General features: G+C 52.4%; 1 protein-coding gene across 30 annotated transcripts in view; it reads right to left on the reverse strand.

Moving 5' to 3' along the window:
* Positions 1-15,280, reverse strand: part of NCOR2 (nuclear receptor corepressor 2) — a 373,900-nt gene that overhangs the window by 14,285 nt on the left and 344,335 nt on the right. For 18 of the 30 annotated variants that reach the window (XR_010918232.1, XM_067539729.1, XM_067539710.1 and 15 more), the window contains 9 exons: positions 13,934-14,161; positions 13,032-13,286; positions 9,793-9,942; positions 7,756-7,866; positions 7,396-7,558; positions 5,929-6,473; positions 2,224-2,370; positions 749-900; positions 178-371 (listed from right to left, as the gene is read on the reverse strand). Coding sequence is in view for 29 of the 30 variants with exons in the window: in XM_067539729.1 (XP_067395830.1) it covers positions 178-371; positions 749-900; positions 2,224-2,370; positions 5,929-6,473; positions 7,396-7,558; positions 7,756-7,866; positions 9,793-9,942; positions 13,032-13,286; positions 13,934-14,161 (1,945 nt within the window). In the remaining variant the exon portion in view is untranslated. The remainder of the gene's footprint in view (positions 1-177; positions 372-748; positions 901-2,223; positions 2,371-5,928; positions 6,474-7,395; positions 7,559-7,755; positions 7,867-9,792; positions 9,943-13,031; positions 13,287-13,933; positions 14,162-15,280) is intronic. The other 12 variants (XM_067539730.1, XM_067539728.1, XM_067539732.1 and 9 more) reach the window with 3 other exon arrangements.

The raw sequence follows: 15,280 nt of genomic DNA on the forward strand, positions 1-15,280 counted from the left end.
TCTCCACCGGGATTTTCGCCTGTGTTAGTTACCAGGTGTTACAAACGCCCCTTTCCCCCTAGCACAGATACAGCCAGAGGGGGGTTAGTGTGAGCCATAACTCACAGCGAGGGCTGGAGCAGGGTGGGAACCTCACCCGTTTGCGCCCCACCGTCCCCGGTCAGATGCCAAGCTCACCTCTTGTCTCCCTCGCTCTGCGGGGAGATTCTGGAGGCTGTAGCATGCTCCTGCGGCTGGGTGTAAGCCTCGGTGGGCGTCCTTCGCAGGTCCAGCACAGGACATGTGGCCCCGGGAAAGGAGTACACGGGGGTCTGGACGTGGGAGTTGAGCTGCTGAGGATGATGGCGCGTGTAGTCTTGTGTGATAACCTCCTAGAAGAAGAAACCCCATGGAGTCAGCAATTCTGTCTGTGAAGCAGCACGAGGCAGTAGCTTGTTAGGGAGACGGTAGGGGAGGGATGGGAGGGCCGGGCCCCCTCTCGGGCTGACCCCTAGTTATTTCTCCCCTCCTAGTTATGTCGGATGGTCCTTATAGTCGGAAGGCTGCGAAGCACCCTGTCTCCGTGGGGGCTGAGGATGCCTTCCCTGTAACACTCGGCTGCCTACTCCAGAGGGTACCACAGAGCGAGGCAAACTGCTCCCCCACCCCCAGGTCTGCCGCTGAGACACCTGAGGCCACCCCTGGCCCCAGGGGAGACGCTCCAGCACAACGCCCGCCCGGCCGGGAAAGGGAGGAGGAGGCTAATTACGCTGATGTGCTGGGCCAGCGTGACCACCCGCTGCTGATGGCCTTTGACATTCTGGGAGGACTGCAGCAGCTGGCACGAGGGTTGCGGGCCTTCGGGCAGCTGGCGCAGGTGCTGCATGTGAGCCGCTTCTGCCGCCGAGAGCTTCAGCGAGGCTGGGAAAGGAAAGAATTGGTCACGACGAGCCAGGGCAATCCCACAGCGCCTCCCCCCGCCCAGCGCAGCCTTCCTGTTCTGCGCTGCCCCTCGGGACTCGAACAATCCCTTCAAACTGTGCCACTGACGCACTGCAAACGGGTTAAAGGAAGCCAAAGACGACACGCCAGGGAATCGGGTTTAGGAATTACGGCAAGGAACTGGGAATCAGAAGACCTGGGTTCTGCCCCTTCCTTTGCTGGTGACTAGCCGTGCGACCCGGAAAAAGTCACTTAAGCGCTCTGCGCCTCAGTTTCCCCATCTGTAAAATGGGGCTGATAATATTTGCTCATCAGGCGGGGCACCGAGGTGCTCACAGGTAAGGAATTAATATTCCCGGAGTGTTCTGGAAAGCTCCCCTGAAAAGCGCTAGCCATCGGGCGTGTGAACAGCAGCCGTTAATGAATATGCTAACGAGACATTCCTTGGCATAGCTGCCGCTCTCTGCTGTCAGCGATCTCCAGTGGGAGGCTGAGGAGGGGATGCGCGAATTACAATAGTAGATGAGCCCATGTCGTGCTAAGGTTATTCTTTAAAGACTAGTTTGAAGTATTTTTTTGCTGGAGCAGTGCCAGGTCCAGGAAAACAGGCACAGGCAGGTGAGCACTCAGCTACTCATCGGCATATCCCACCCTCCTTCTAAGCCTCTCCTGCCTGCCTCCCCCTACATTTCCTCCTTCCCTCTCAGCCGGTTTTCTGTCTTCCCTGCTCTTCCACCCCGGCACTGAAAGGAAGGAACACACCGTCCTTCGCATACTCCCTGTGCTTCCCGCCTTCTTAGCAGTTACCAGGCACTGGCCACCTGACAGGCGAATGCCTGGCATCATTAGTGCTTGCACTGGAGTAGCGCCCAGAGGCCTTATCAGGGCCCCCTTGTGCTAGGTGCTGTACACACACAGTGGGAGAGAGAGCCCCTGCCCTGAAATGGAGAGAGCAGATGAAGGGTGGGAAGATGGAAGCCAACAGCAGAGCCAGGAACTGTACCCAGATCTCCTGAGTCCCAATCCAGAGCCTCAACGGCAAGGCAGATCTTCCCTGACGGGCCCCTCCATTGACCTTACCTCCACCAGCCTCTGTTCCCTGCATCTGCCCACCGCTAGGACCAGCAGAGCCACAAGGGGAGACTTCAGGCCACTGTCTGGGGGCTGGAGGGGGATTCCTTGCCCACAAAGGGGAAGGGAATGGAGCCGCACACGGTTTGGGTGGCAGGGGCTATTCCACAGGCCTGCACGTCAGATCTGCCTCCACCGGCTGAGGCGGCAGCAGCAACAGCAGCCCCTCACCTTGCTGCTTCTGTCTCACGCTGTGCTCTCCGTGCCCTTTCTCCACCTCCGGCAGCACCTTTGCCCCTTTCTCGTGGGATACGCTGGGTGAGCTCACCGGGCTTATTGCTTCAACGCCGCCCTCTGGGCTGTAGCCTCCGGGGAACCCTGGGGAAATGGAAGCAAGGCCCTTTATAAGGTGAGTTTCCTTCGTTCGGATTAACCCTACGTGTCCCGCGATGGCTGCTGCACACAGATCTTCAGACTCAGCAGAGAGAGGACAGAAATAACTAGAGACCTTCCATCGAAAGCTGCAGGATGCAGCTTCTACAACCCTTCTTAATGTCCGAGGGGACAGTGTAAGTGGTGAGGGCGCCTTCAGGGTATGTCTACACTGCAAGCAGAGGTGCAGTTGTAGCAGGGGCAGGCATACCCATGCTAGTGTCAATCTAGCTACTGCAGGTAATAAAAGCAAGGAAGATACACTGGCATGGACCCCAGTGCAGGCTACGTGCCCAAGTACATCCCCAGGCTCCCCAGCAGGCTTATATTTGGGTGGCTGGCCCATGCTGAAGCCTGTCCACAGCATCTATAGCACTGTTTTGCCCGTGCTATCATGATACTTTCGCTTGCAGTGTACATAGAGCCTCAGGTGCGTCAAATTGTACCTGAACCATTAGAAAAACCAGGTGACAATCAGCAAGGGCATAAAAAAAAAAAAAAGAGGGAGAGAGAGAGCCAAATTTGCTGCTTTTCACAAATTTGCTTTTCAATTACAATGGAAAAACCCAACAACGTCACCTTTTTCTACAGAACTGGAAACCCAAACACAACAGCTCACTGCTAAGGCATCAGAACCAGGAAGTGAAACTGACCAGCTGGGATTAACACCTCCCACCAACGCAATAAATAAATAAAAGCCACATACACAGTGAAAAGCAAATTCTTGTTTTTGCTGGGCGTTCTTTTAAAAACTATCCTAGGGGGCATTTTCTCAGGTAGATCTCAAAGGAAAGCCGGTATCATGCTGCTGCCAACCTCGAATGTTCAAAAACTGTGAGACCGGCCACCCCAAAATTGTGAGATCAGCTTAAAAATCATGAGTTTAAACAAAAATACTAGCAATAACAGCTGTGTTTTTTATGATTTTCCTTTGGATTTCTGAGCCTGTCGGGTGCACACAGGTCACATTTTCAAGCTTTTATCTGCTACCATAGGGCGAGAAACTCACTTGTTTTTTTTAATGAAACGTGAGATTCTCCAGGAGCTGGGGTGTAAAATGAAACATCAAATATTGCCAGAGCTGTGAATAAACCATGAGAGCTGGCAACACCACATCACCATTATCCCTGTCTTACGGATGGGGGGATTGAGACACAGAGAGGTGACGTGCCTTCCACAAGGTAAGAGAACAGATCGAGGACAAAGGTCCCCTGAGTCCCAAACCCTGTACCCTGCCCGCTGGAAACAGTGCCTCTCTGGCTAAGGAATGTCACACACACCGTGATGACTTTGCTCTTGACATGCCTTCCACTTCCTGAGGCGGAGTTCCCAGAAGTTATCAACTGAGACAATTGTTCCCTCCTGGCTCTGCGAGACCCGTGCGTATTTCACCCTGGGTTTCCTTGTCCCCAGTGCATTCTCTCTCCGGGAGCCACAGTTGCAGCTGGTTACCTACTTTAAACTCGTGCACAGACGTGTGGCAACCACCTTTGCACAGCCAAGCAGAACCATGCCTTGTTTCTGGGGTGCCTGCTCTCCTTCTTCTGGCCCAGATCTTGCACCCCTGCCAACCTGGGCTCGGTCACCGAACCCAGCGGGCACTGACAGATTCAAGTGGAATCACAGGCAAGACGTGCGGCTGGACAAGTCCACACACATACGTGGCCTGTATTAAAGGGTCGTGCTGCTCATTCCCTGCTTGACTGGGTCACTGGGCATGTATGTCCCGTCTCGTGCAGATTCCTTGTTTCTTAGTGTGAGTTACCCACTTCCTCCAATGAAATTCTAGTGAGCCCTGACTGAAGAGCCAAACTCAGAGTGGATTGGAGACCCAGTGCTACTAAACGCGTCTCTTAACTGACATGACATTATTGGTGTTGATATTCCGGATCAGGGATAGCTGGTCATAGTCTGATCTTACTGATGGCTGGAGTCAGGGATGGGAAGCTGCCCTGGTGCTGGCAGAATGAGCTGGTCTATCAGGGTGTGACACCCAAAAGTCAGAGAGGCTTGGAGAAAGCTGTTTGTATTTATTAAATGTCTGGAGGAGGAAGAGGAGTAGATGTACGAATGGCCACGAATAGATAAAAAAGCTTGGGTGGGAGGGGATCCATAGAAAAGACTTGGCAAGATAATAAATAGCTAATTCTTGTTCCATTTAGGATAGTGTGCCCCTCGCTTTGGCCTATCGGTCATAGGAACACGGCCCCTCTCTATTCTGGGATGGACAAACACAGCAGTACAATACAGCCCTGGTTCCAATAAAAGGGGAAACTATTTCACAGCAGCACGTCATGGTGAGAGTGCTAGGCTGGGCATGTCATCCTTTCTATTGACTTCTAGCCAGTTTAAGGGGGAGTGTTGCCACCCACAGCTCTCTGGATGGGCTCAGAGGAAATCCTGCTGCTGCATAACTTCCTGCTGATCTGCTTGTTAAGACGTATTTGGAGAAAGGCTTTAATGTGTTTCACTAATGCCAGGGAAAAATGCCCCACTAAAGCCAACGGTGAGTGTGTATTCATAGCTGGTGGAGCATCCTCTGCTCGGAAGGGCCCAATGACAAGTGTCAGTGATTATTAGTAGGGTCCTGAAGAGGATAGAGGGGAAGATTCAGAGATTGGAGAGGAGAATTTTATTCTGACTAGTCACCCCCGTGGATTGCCTGGTGCACACTGTGCATTTAAGTTTACACGCATGGGAGTGCAATGCAGGAACCTAGTACAGACATGCAAGAGAGATGCACAGAGGTCCTGCAGGCTAAGCATTTCCTGGTGCTTGCTATTAGCTAATATCTAACTGGAATCCAGGGGTCTGCTCTGGACCAAAGACGCACCTGTCTCCGTAAGTGACAGAGACGGCTGTTTCACCTCGATAAACATATCCCACTTCACTCTGCATCTTAAGCTGTTGTGCTAGGTTAAGCAGCTGCTGTGTTTTGCTCCAGAAGTGGTTGCATTCCAATGTTAGCCACATAATCCCTGGGTACAGTATATAACCTATGCTTCTGTCTTCTATAGTCTGTCAGCATGACATCTAAGCACTGATACGCCATTTCATAGATAAATTGATACATCACTTTGGGATCCATCAAATTCAAAGGCATTGTGCAAATGTAAGACATGGTTCTTGTCTGACATGGCTGCTCTGTTATAATCACACATTCCCTAGCCCTCCCCCAAGACCCCTGGTTGTTTGAGTTATTACCCAGGATTTTTTAACGTAGGCCACATGTGAATTGCTAATTACAGTGAAATCAAGAATTAAAAAAAAAATACCAGGAAATGAACAAGATCTGCAAAGCAAGAATTGGCAAAGGAAAATTTTAAAAACGGGGGAGGAAGGATTTTTAAAACAAACAAAAATAAAAGACTAGAACAACATAAATGATTCCAAAAAACTCAGGAAGTGGAAGAAGCCAACCACCAAAACGTGCAATTCAAAAAAAGAAACAAATTGGTTTTAGGCCACAAACTTGGACTGACACCCGCTCCTCCAATTTCTTACCATCACTAGTGGAGTCGCTATTTAGCGAGCGTCTTTCTCGCTTCCCCTTATCGCAAGAAATTTGACGCATGATAATCACATCTATGAAGCTGGCCGCTGTCATGGTGGTCTTACCGAGTGCTCGGAGCTCCTGTTCCTGCATTGAAAAGGATTTACTTTGACTCTTTTCTCTACTGTGCTGCTCATTGACCGAGACTGCGTGCTGCTGATCCAGGGACGGATGATGCTGGGTTTTCCCCTGTCCTCTGCTATACTGCTGGGTAGAACCTGGCCCGGAGGCTGGTAAGGGCCTGGACTCCATCGCTTTAATAGGTGATGATGACTGTTCTAGGCCTGCCCCACTGGGCAGCTTTGAGGTGAATATGTTGCTGTCAGTCTGAGGGCGTTCTACCTTGGCTTCTCGGGCCCTACATGCCTCTTTCTGTAGGACAGCAGGGTCCATCATGGCTGCATAGCTGTCCACTCCGCCGATGGAGCAGCGCAGGGCAGATGCTGTGGGAAAGCCTGCAGAGCGGATGGGCGACGTGGTGGTGGAGGAGGAGGATCTTGAAAGCAAAAAAGAACACAGAGATCATAGGACCGTGGGACTGAGAGATGCTGCAGCTTCCCCATCCCCACAGGAGCCAGGCTGTTTGTTCCTGCCAGAGTCCCGGACAGCGTTATTAGCTATGGTGCACGTTACTTGGAGGTTAATGGCTCCAATGCCCAACTATGCAAAACAGACACAGGGGAAAGTCACAATGCTTCTTCCGAGGAAAACTAAGCAAACGGGGCCAGATGCTGGTCCCATTTACACCAGTTTGGACTTCAGCAGAGTTACCCCTCATCAGCACTGGCATAAGCAAGCGGAGAACCCTGCCCAGGACCCGTTCAGCCAGTGGGGCTGATTCCCCATTTCAAACTCAGGCATGAGAGTGCAGGGGAGCTAGGAAAGGCCCAGGCGTGGCGTGGCGTAATATCGGAGAGCAAGAGGAACCAGATCACTTCCAGCTTCCTGCTAAAGTCTGGGATGAAGACCACAGAAGATCCGACCAGCTACATCTGCCTTTCCACAGTAACTGATGCCAGGTCGTTTGATGCACAAGGGGCTGGCCAGTCGGAGTGACCAAAATAACGGGCCAAATCCTGGAGCCCTTTCTCCAGCCTTTTGCAGAAAACGTCTCATTGAGGCAGGGCCAGAGCAAGGGCTGAGTAAGAACATCAGGATTTGGCCCGTTTGCTCCTTGGCAGCACCTCCCAGCAAAAGCCAGCTGAAAAGGAGAAGACTTTCTGGTCAAAATCAGCCAGCCCACCAGATCTCTCCAGCTACAGCCTGCTGCTATTGAAATCAATGGCAAAAAAACCTCCCATCGATGTCAATGGCACAGAATTAGATCCTTACAATCTTCTACACTTAGCGCAAAGCCCTCCACCCACAGAAGGCAGGGCCCTTGGCGAGCAGCGAGGATCGGCAAAGCCCACACGTACCGCAGAACCGACGGGGTGAGGCTCTCCGACGAGATGATCTTTATGCCCGTGTTATGCAGCACGCTGGGCCGCTGCTGGACGTTCTCGTGGGTGCGGGGGGAGGCGGGAGAGTGCTGGTGGCCGTGAGAATGAGCGACTGAACGGCTGCTGCTCTGCTCAGTCCCTGTAAGAAAAGGCAGTGAAGAACTTGAGCTGGAAACCACTCTGGAAAACCAAGGGCCAAGTGACATTGGGATGAGGAGGAACAGAGAGATCGGTATAAACCTTAGAGAACTGTCCCTAGCCCCCCAGAACGGCTCTGGTCAACAATGGAGCCATCACTGCACACGAGGTCTATGGACCGGATTCCTCCGAACCTACCTGGTCTCCAGATGGGAGCATGCTCCACCGTGGTGGCTGCTAGGATGGATTTCTCCCGCTCTCGTTCGGAAGCCGATGCTCCGGTCTGTTTGGTCATGTGCGTGGGGCCTCCTGCAATTTAAAGACAGCCAGTGACGGGGTCCCAGCAAGCCAAATTCCGGTGCAAAGGCCTTACTGGGCAACCTCCACTCTGGCGAGTTTGGAGCATCTACAGGATCACTGCACAAGCTTCCTAACTCAGACACTGGCTGATAAGCCAACAACCGGGATCTGATACCACTGACACCAGGGTAAAGCAGGGCAACCACTGGGCCGAAGTCTGACTATGAGGGTCTGTATTAATTGCACATTTCGATCTGTCCCCAAAAAGCGACTGATGTGCTTGACTTCTAAGATGGTGTGTTCGACTGACAAAAGGGATCAGATGGTTTCAACACCTTCACCTCTGGGGAGAGACAGCCACTAGGCCAGTGATTACAACCCACTGAAACTGAATAGGCCTAACTTCCCATTGTGGGGCATTCTCCTGGGTTTGCTGGATGGGGTAAACACTCTCAGAGTATGTCTATATGGGAACTGGGGCCTGGAGACATCCCCACACTAGGTCTGTACGATCCTGGCCAAGATCCTAGGCATGTACTTGGGCAGAGCTCCGGCCATTCACAATGCCACGGCAACCCTCCTCTGCGTAGCGCAATCAGAACTAGCGCGCTACGTCTCCTCAAGCTGGGAATCATGCCAGCCGGCTGACGTAGCTTGTAGGAGAACACAGGATGAGATGGGGCTAATAGATGCATGTCGGCTGTTTGTGGCTTTAAAATCCTGGTTTCTCTGATGAGCTGTTCCTAACCCGCTAAAGAAAACGCTTCAACTTCAGAAGGCCGCTGGTCACGGTGTCACTTCCAAAGGGAGGAAATACAGGTGGCCAAGCCCCAGTCAGGCCTGCAGGGCACTAAGCGACTGGTATACACGGCCTGCAGGGAAGGATCGCAGGATTCCCCTGGAGACTGGTACGGGCAAGAGGCCCAAGACCAGGGGCAGGTCACTCTAAGGGTGCAGAGGTGCCTCTTAACCCATTCCCATCACAGCCCCGCTGACATCACTAGAGTTCTTCCGCTGCAAAACTCATGGCCTCACGTTCCCGTCTCTTCTCCAGCTTCCCTAGTTACGTTTTGTCCAGGCTTCACTGGAGCTCCTGGGGGCAGGGGCTGCCTCTCTAACTTCTCAGCCAGCTGCAAGCATGCGTCAGGCACTGAAGAGAGCGGACAGGGCCCAGCCTGGGGCCCCCTGCCAGCCCTAACCCTAGCCCCAGCTTAGGTAGCCCTACAGGTCACATACCCAGTCTCGGCTCGGACCCCCTCCCAGCCCTGGCTCTATGTCTAGCCCAGAGCCCAGCTTTAGCAGGCAACAGTAACACCAAGAGCCGCTTACACAGCCACTTCCTGCCACTGCCGCTCAAAGCTAACGGGAGGGGCCTGTAACTCCAGTGTGGACTGATTCGACTCTGAAACCAAAGGTTCTTTGGGTACCAGAAAATCCCAAGTGCTTAATTGCATTTCAGAAACAGCATTCGGTTTCCACTGAAGGTCTAAGGATGCTTCTGGATTCCAACGTCCTTAACGCTGGAGCTAAACCATATCTGGGAGAGGGACTGGTAGCTAGCGATCAGACACGAGGTGTAGGAGAAGGACTCTGCTGGGTCTGGATTGGCCTTGGACAAGTTACTTAACTTCTCTCTGTATCCCAATTTACCCATCCAAAATACAGCTCCCTTCCCCTGTTGCTTTAAATGTGTGCATCTCAAGTGCTTTGAGATCCTTGGATGGGGAAGCACTATCAGTGTAGAAAGAATCGTGGGAACTAAGAATTCAGGCTGTAGGACAACCCACCCGCCCAGCTCACCATACCGAAATCCTGGAGCAATGGGAGTTCCTGGGAACGCACGCATGTACGCGTACACGTGGTGGGGGGATTGGTTTGCCCACATGCCCACCCAGGCAGATCATCAGGTGGCAACTGAAATGCCGTGGGCTTTACCTGGAGAGAGGGGAGAACTACTGTGTCGGCTGCTAAACGTCTGGGGGGTGCTGGGGATGTACGTGATTCGGTCCATGGAAGCGGCGGAGGTGCCAGGTGTGGGGGGCACAAGGACAGGCAGGTGTGGCACTTGAGACAGGTCGATGATCCCTGGAGAGAGAATTGAAAGAACCGTCAGTGTGACAATAAAATTCAGTCTCTGCAGAAGACGGTTTGGAGAGTGATACTTCTAGGGAAGCCTTGGGAACCGGGACGGCACATACACACACACGGCCCTGGCGATGGGTAAGGGGATACTGGCAGGAGAACGAGCTGAATTTAATTCATAATTAAATAATTGCATAATTTAAAAGCTATTTGCTGCTCTGGGTTGTGAACCCCACCGGAGATGGGTTATGAAAAGAGGAAGCATTTACAGGTTAGAATCTACTTCTCACTATTTCTGCTCTTTTTTTGGTTAATTATGTCTATGGTGGTAGCACCTAAGAGCCCCGTTCATGGATCAGGACCCCACTGCGCTAGGTGCTGTACAAAGAGAGCACATAGGTGGTCCCTGCCGCAGGCAGTTTCCCATCTTTCACAGGGGTGGATTTCACCCTTGGTTTACTGGATGCCTTTCACTCAGCTGGGACAGTGAAAGCGGACGAGTCGGGGTTGCTTTCTTTTGAACAACCGGTTCCCCTGCACTGCTCTGGGGGGTCTAACTCCGCTAGGTTTGACACGGTCCCCACACGGCATTCATTGAAATAAAAACAAGAAACACTAGTCAGGAGGATTCTTTTCCTGGAAAGTTTTATAAACCGGTTGCTTCTTGTACGCAAACACTGGGCCTGGCTCTCTGACAGTGCCCCTGAATAATGGCAAGCAACTGCTTTTGCATGACTTCCAGAAGGAGTGCTCCAGGCTATTTATACTGGCTGGAAATCAGCAGATAGGAACCCGAGTAACTATCAGGCCAGATCCTGTAAATTGGTGTAGCTCCGTCGACTTCGATGGAGTTACTCCAGTATACAGCAGGTGAGAGGATCTGACCCATGGTGCTGGCAATATACTCAGCATGTTAGAAAGCTTTTCCTAATATCTAATCTAACAATAAGGGATGTTAAGCACTGGGATAGGTTTTTAGACAAACACCTGTCAGGGATGGTTTAGGTATATTTGGTCCTGCCTCAGTGCAGGGGGCTGGACTACATGACCTCTCAAGGTCCGTTCCAGCCCTATGTTTGTATGATTCTGCGTACACACCGGGATATGAGAAAGGGCCAATTCAGAGCCTGAACTGAGAATTCTCTCAGTTGTGGGGCTGTCCGGCAATTTAGTGGGGTCTTTATCTCAGACCGGTTTGTTCTGTGGATGGGAGTGGAGCCCCCGGATTCCCTGTGCATGGGATTTTAATGGGGGCTGGGGAGACTCACAGTATCATAACAGATTCAGCTATGAGGACAGAAAACTACTCTGCACAGTGAGATGAGAAAGTCCCCCTTGGTCTTTTCTGAGAGATGCTTCGTGACGGGTCTCATTTGCTTTATCCCCAAAATAATACACAGCTTTTAAATCTCAGGATTTGCACTGTGCTAAAAGGACCCAGCTCAGCTCAGTTCACTGGAGAGACTGTCTATAAGACCAGTACGAATGGGCCACTTTCACCCAGTGACGGGAAGGCAGAGATCAATTTGCACTGAGTGAGAATAGGACTGCAGCCAGTGTGGACTCAAAGAACTACCTGGGCAAGGGAATAAATGCGACTTCCCAGGGCTACTGACCCCACGGTCAACTTAAAGAGCAAAATGAGAGCACGTTCTGAAGAGCTGGACAGCCACAGATCAGCTACATGACTGGTTTAAAAGGTGCAAGCAATGTCTCGCACGCGCGCGCACACACACACACGCACGCAGCAAGCTTCTCTTATTATTAACAACCACACTTTGCACTGACACAGCATTTTTTCACCTTGAAAGAGCTTTACAAACACCACGGGCCAGATGCAGAGTCCTTTACTCATAACACAGCTGAAGTCAATGGGCCTACTCAAGTATCTCCGCGGAGAGGAATCTGGCCCCTCCGTAATTCATCCTTCTGTCCTGATCTAGTTTCCAGAGCACATGCTCAGTTCATGTTCTACATGCCCCGGCTCTCAGCTGTACCCCTCTCTTTCAATGTCATAGTCGTGGGGTTTCTCTCCTCCTCCAGTTTGCAAGATTTCATTGGCCCCTGAAATTCCTGCCTTTTATCCTGACGCTGGCCCCGCTGCTGGGTGATGGTAAAGGGCCAGCAGTGCAAGGGACAGGTCAGCACCTAGCCATGTGTGACTAGCAGAAAGGAAAACCTACCAACTGTTAGCAGTAAAGATGTCAAAGAACAGGAGCACCTTGTAGAACAGCTTCCAGCCCAAGGATCCCAAAGCGAGTCACTCCGCGTGTCCGGAATCACTTCGCCCACTAAGAAATTCAGTCTCTTTTTGGGTGGCAGCTTTTTAACAGCCTGCGACAACTCAAGGCAGGCAGTAGAGCTCAACAATGGATTCAATTTGGAGGAGAATTTAGGGGGGGACTGAATCTGGCTAGGACAGGCCATGTCCGAAAACCAATCCAATAAAACCAAACAACCTGATCCGGACTGGCCACACGTGGTCATGTTTGGTCTGGAGAAGCAGCCACCCTCTATCCCTAGTGCTGTACTGGGGCACTGCCCTCAGGATCGGATCCCCTCTCCCGGCAGGGCACCAAGGGCAGGGCAGTGAGCCTCCCTGCCCCGGCTCTCTAAAAAATAGCCCCACAGGCAGCTCTCCGCAGCTGCGGCTGGGTTCCGAAACCCACCCCCCTGCCTCAGCTTTGGAGCCTCAGCGCCGTCTGCACAGCGATTCCTGGAGTGCTCGTGCACGCCCGCTAGGCCGAGTGCGCCGACCCAGGCTGACAGGCTCACTGTGCACCCTGAGGGTCTCTTATCCAAGCACTGGCCAGGCCTGTCCCTCTTTAACTTGTGAGAGCTGAGCCAACTCCAGCCCCGGGGCTGCACCTGGAGAAGCTTTGAGAAACGAAACGTGCTATCGAGACTGACAAAGCCTAACCGACTTTGCACAGATGGGTCAAGAACTGTTCAACCAGCCGTACGTGCCGCAGGGGCGCCACTGTCGTGCCGGGTATCACACTAGGGGCCGGGGGTCAGCGCCTCCCGAATTATGGGCCCCGTGCCTTTCAAGAAGAAAAAATGCCACCTAAAAACCACAGACAGCTTCATACTTCGAGGACCTGCAGCATAGTTGAGAGCCAGCGAAGGTTCTCGGGAGGAAAGTCCGCGCAGCATGTCGGCCCTCTGGGCCATGGCGGTGGCAGCGGCGTTCTGGTGCATCTGCTGGGAGGTGATGTAGTCATTGATGATGGTCTGCCTGTTCTCCATGGCGGCAGTGTCTGGATACCCTCTGATGAGGTATGGTGGGTAGAGATGGGGGTATGTCGGACCTGGAGCAAGATGCCTGGGTAAGTAGTAAGCAGCAGCTAAAAGAGAAGATTCAGACGAGTCACTTTCCCATGCAGTATGGACGTAGGAGAGGGCACAGAGTCTGACTCGTGAAAACAGCAGCGCTCGAGAGCATCAGCTGGGACATGGGATAATTTAGAAACAGCCCAGGCCCAAATCAGCGAGCACCAGGAACCCTCCATCTGGCCTTTGGGCTGGGGAGGCCCATGCAACGCATCAGAGACATCAGCCACGGAGGGCGTGAGGGTGGAGGAGGCTGGTTTTTTGCTGTCTCAGGGCCTTAATCTGCCAAGTCTGCGCTGGAGCGTGTCAGGGAAAGGATGGAACTGAGTCACAGAAGAGCTCATCCGAGACGCAGCTTTAAGCCAGAGAATTACTCAACAGTCGAGGCAGCAGGGTTTTAAACGTCTGTTTCCATTGCTCATTGTGAAACAGAACATGGCCGGCCAGCCAGCCGGCGGCATGTTTCGTTTCACCTTGTCACATAGCATAGAACACAAGAGTGTCAAATTCTGTTCTCAGCTCTGCGACCCTGGCTTCCGTGGGGGCTTATGCTACCTTCACAGCAATGGAAGCAAGAGCAGATTTATTTGCCCAGAGTGACTGTGAACTTTCCTGGCTGACCCGGGGCCATTTCTGGCAAGTGCCCCAAATAAAGGAGTACCTGCTTCCAGTTGAATTCCCCTAGGAATTGCAGCAGGGTCGAAGGCCAACGGAATGGGTCCTCTGTACAAATCGACCCCACTCACTCCCCGGAGTAAATGTTCGTACGGTGAGAGGGGATGGTGATGGTCCGACAGAGTGGCGTGAGGAGACTTGGAATTGGTGATTTCTCTTGTTGTGGGGGTGATCTTTCTGTCCTGGGACACTGGCTTACCAGCAATGATGCTCCCTGAAGAAACAAAAGCACTGAGTCAGAAGAGCCCATGTTAAAACACACTCACATCCAGCTCTGTCCTCAGAGGGGCATGCCCCGCTGCCGCTGAGCTCCGGGGAACCCTCCTTCCTCCCATGATTCTTATTATTTCATTTATACCGTGATTATGCCCAGCGGCCTCAGCCAGGTTGAGGCCACACTGTGCTGTGCATCAAAGGGAGAAGGTGGTCCTTGTTCTGAACAATTACATCTACAAATGAAAGGCTCCCTCTCTTCCCCCACTGCCTTGTGGATTCCGGCACCTACATTGAGCTTTGTGTAAAATCGAGGAGTGTTTTGATTTCTCTGCTGAAACCTACCGGGCCCAGTCCCACGCCCAGGGGCACAGTGGCAACCTGACTGGGAGCTGCCGGAGTTGACCCGAGGCCAGAATGTAGCCTGCGATTTCCGAAAGCGCCTCTGTGACTTCGGAGGAGGACAGGTCCCACTGAAAGCAGCTGCACTTCATTCTAAGAGTTCTGCTCTCCCGTTCTGCCCACGGCACTTGTGTTCCTAAGTTCAAAACCCCACCCACTCAGTCTGCCCTTCGAATTGTGTGCCCCCAGCACGAGGGAGCTGACCGCGCACTAGAGGTAACAAGTCCGAGTGGATCTCCTTGGCAATATCGGGCAAAGCGAAGGGTGTTACTTCCACACAGAGAGCAAGACGTGGACCCGCGTGGAGTCTAAATTCACCATTGGGATAAGGGGGTGCGACTCCACTGGGAATCATCTTCCACCGACATGAGTGGAGTTAGTCTCATTTACTTCAGGGATGAATTTGTCTCTTTGCCTTCAAAACACTCTACAAACAATGATTCCCTCCCAGCATCCACGAGAGGAAGGTAAATAAGCATCCCTGTTATTATGGCTAGGAAAAGAGAAGTGGTGGCTTGCCCAAGGTCACCTGCAAATCAGCGCCAGAGCCAGGCTTAGAGTGGAAGATTTCCTGGCTCCCAAGCCGGTGCTGAGCCGATCTCTCTAAGGACAGACCCAGGATAAATGTTCCAGAGACAACTACAAAAGCAAATCTTCGCAACCCGCCTGACCCTCCAGCCTGCAGCGTCTCATCATCTCCCGCTTCCACACACAGCTA

This window comes from Emydura macquarii, unplaced genomic scaffold (assembly GCF_026122565.2).
Source record: "Emydura macquarii macquarii isolate MOO-44397 ecotype Brisbane River unplaced genomic scaffold, CSIRO-AGI_Emac_v2 contig_554, whole genome shotgun sequence".
Classification (NCBI taxonomy): domain Eukaryota; kingdom Metazoa; phylum Chordata; order Testudines; family Chelidae; genus Emydura; species Emydura macquarii.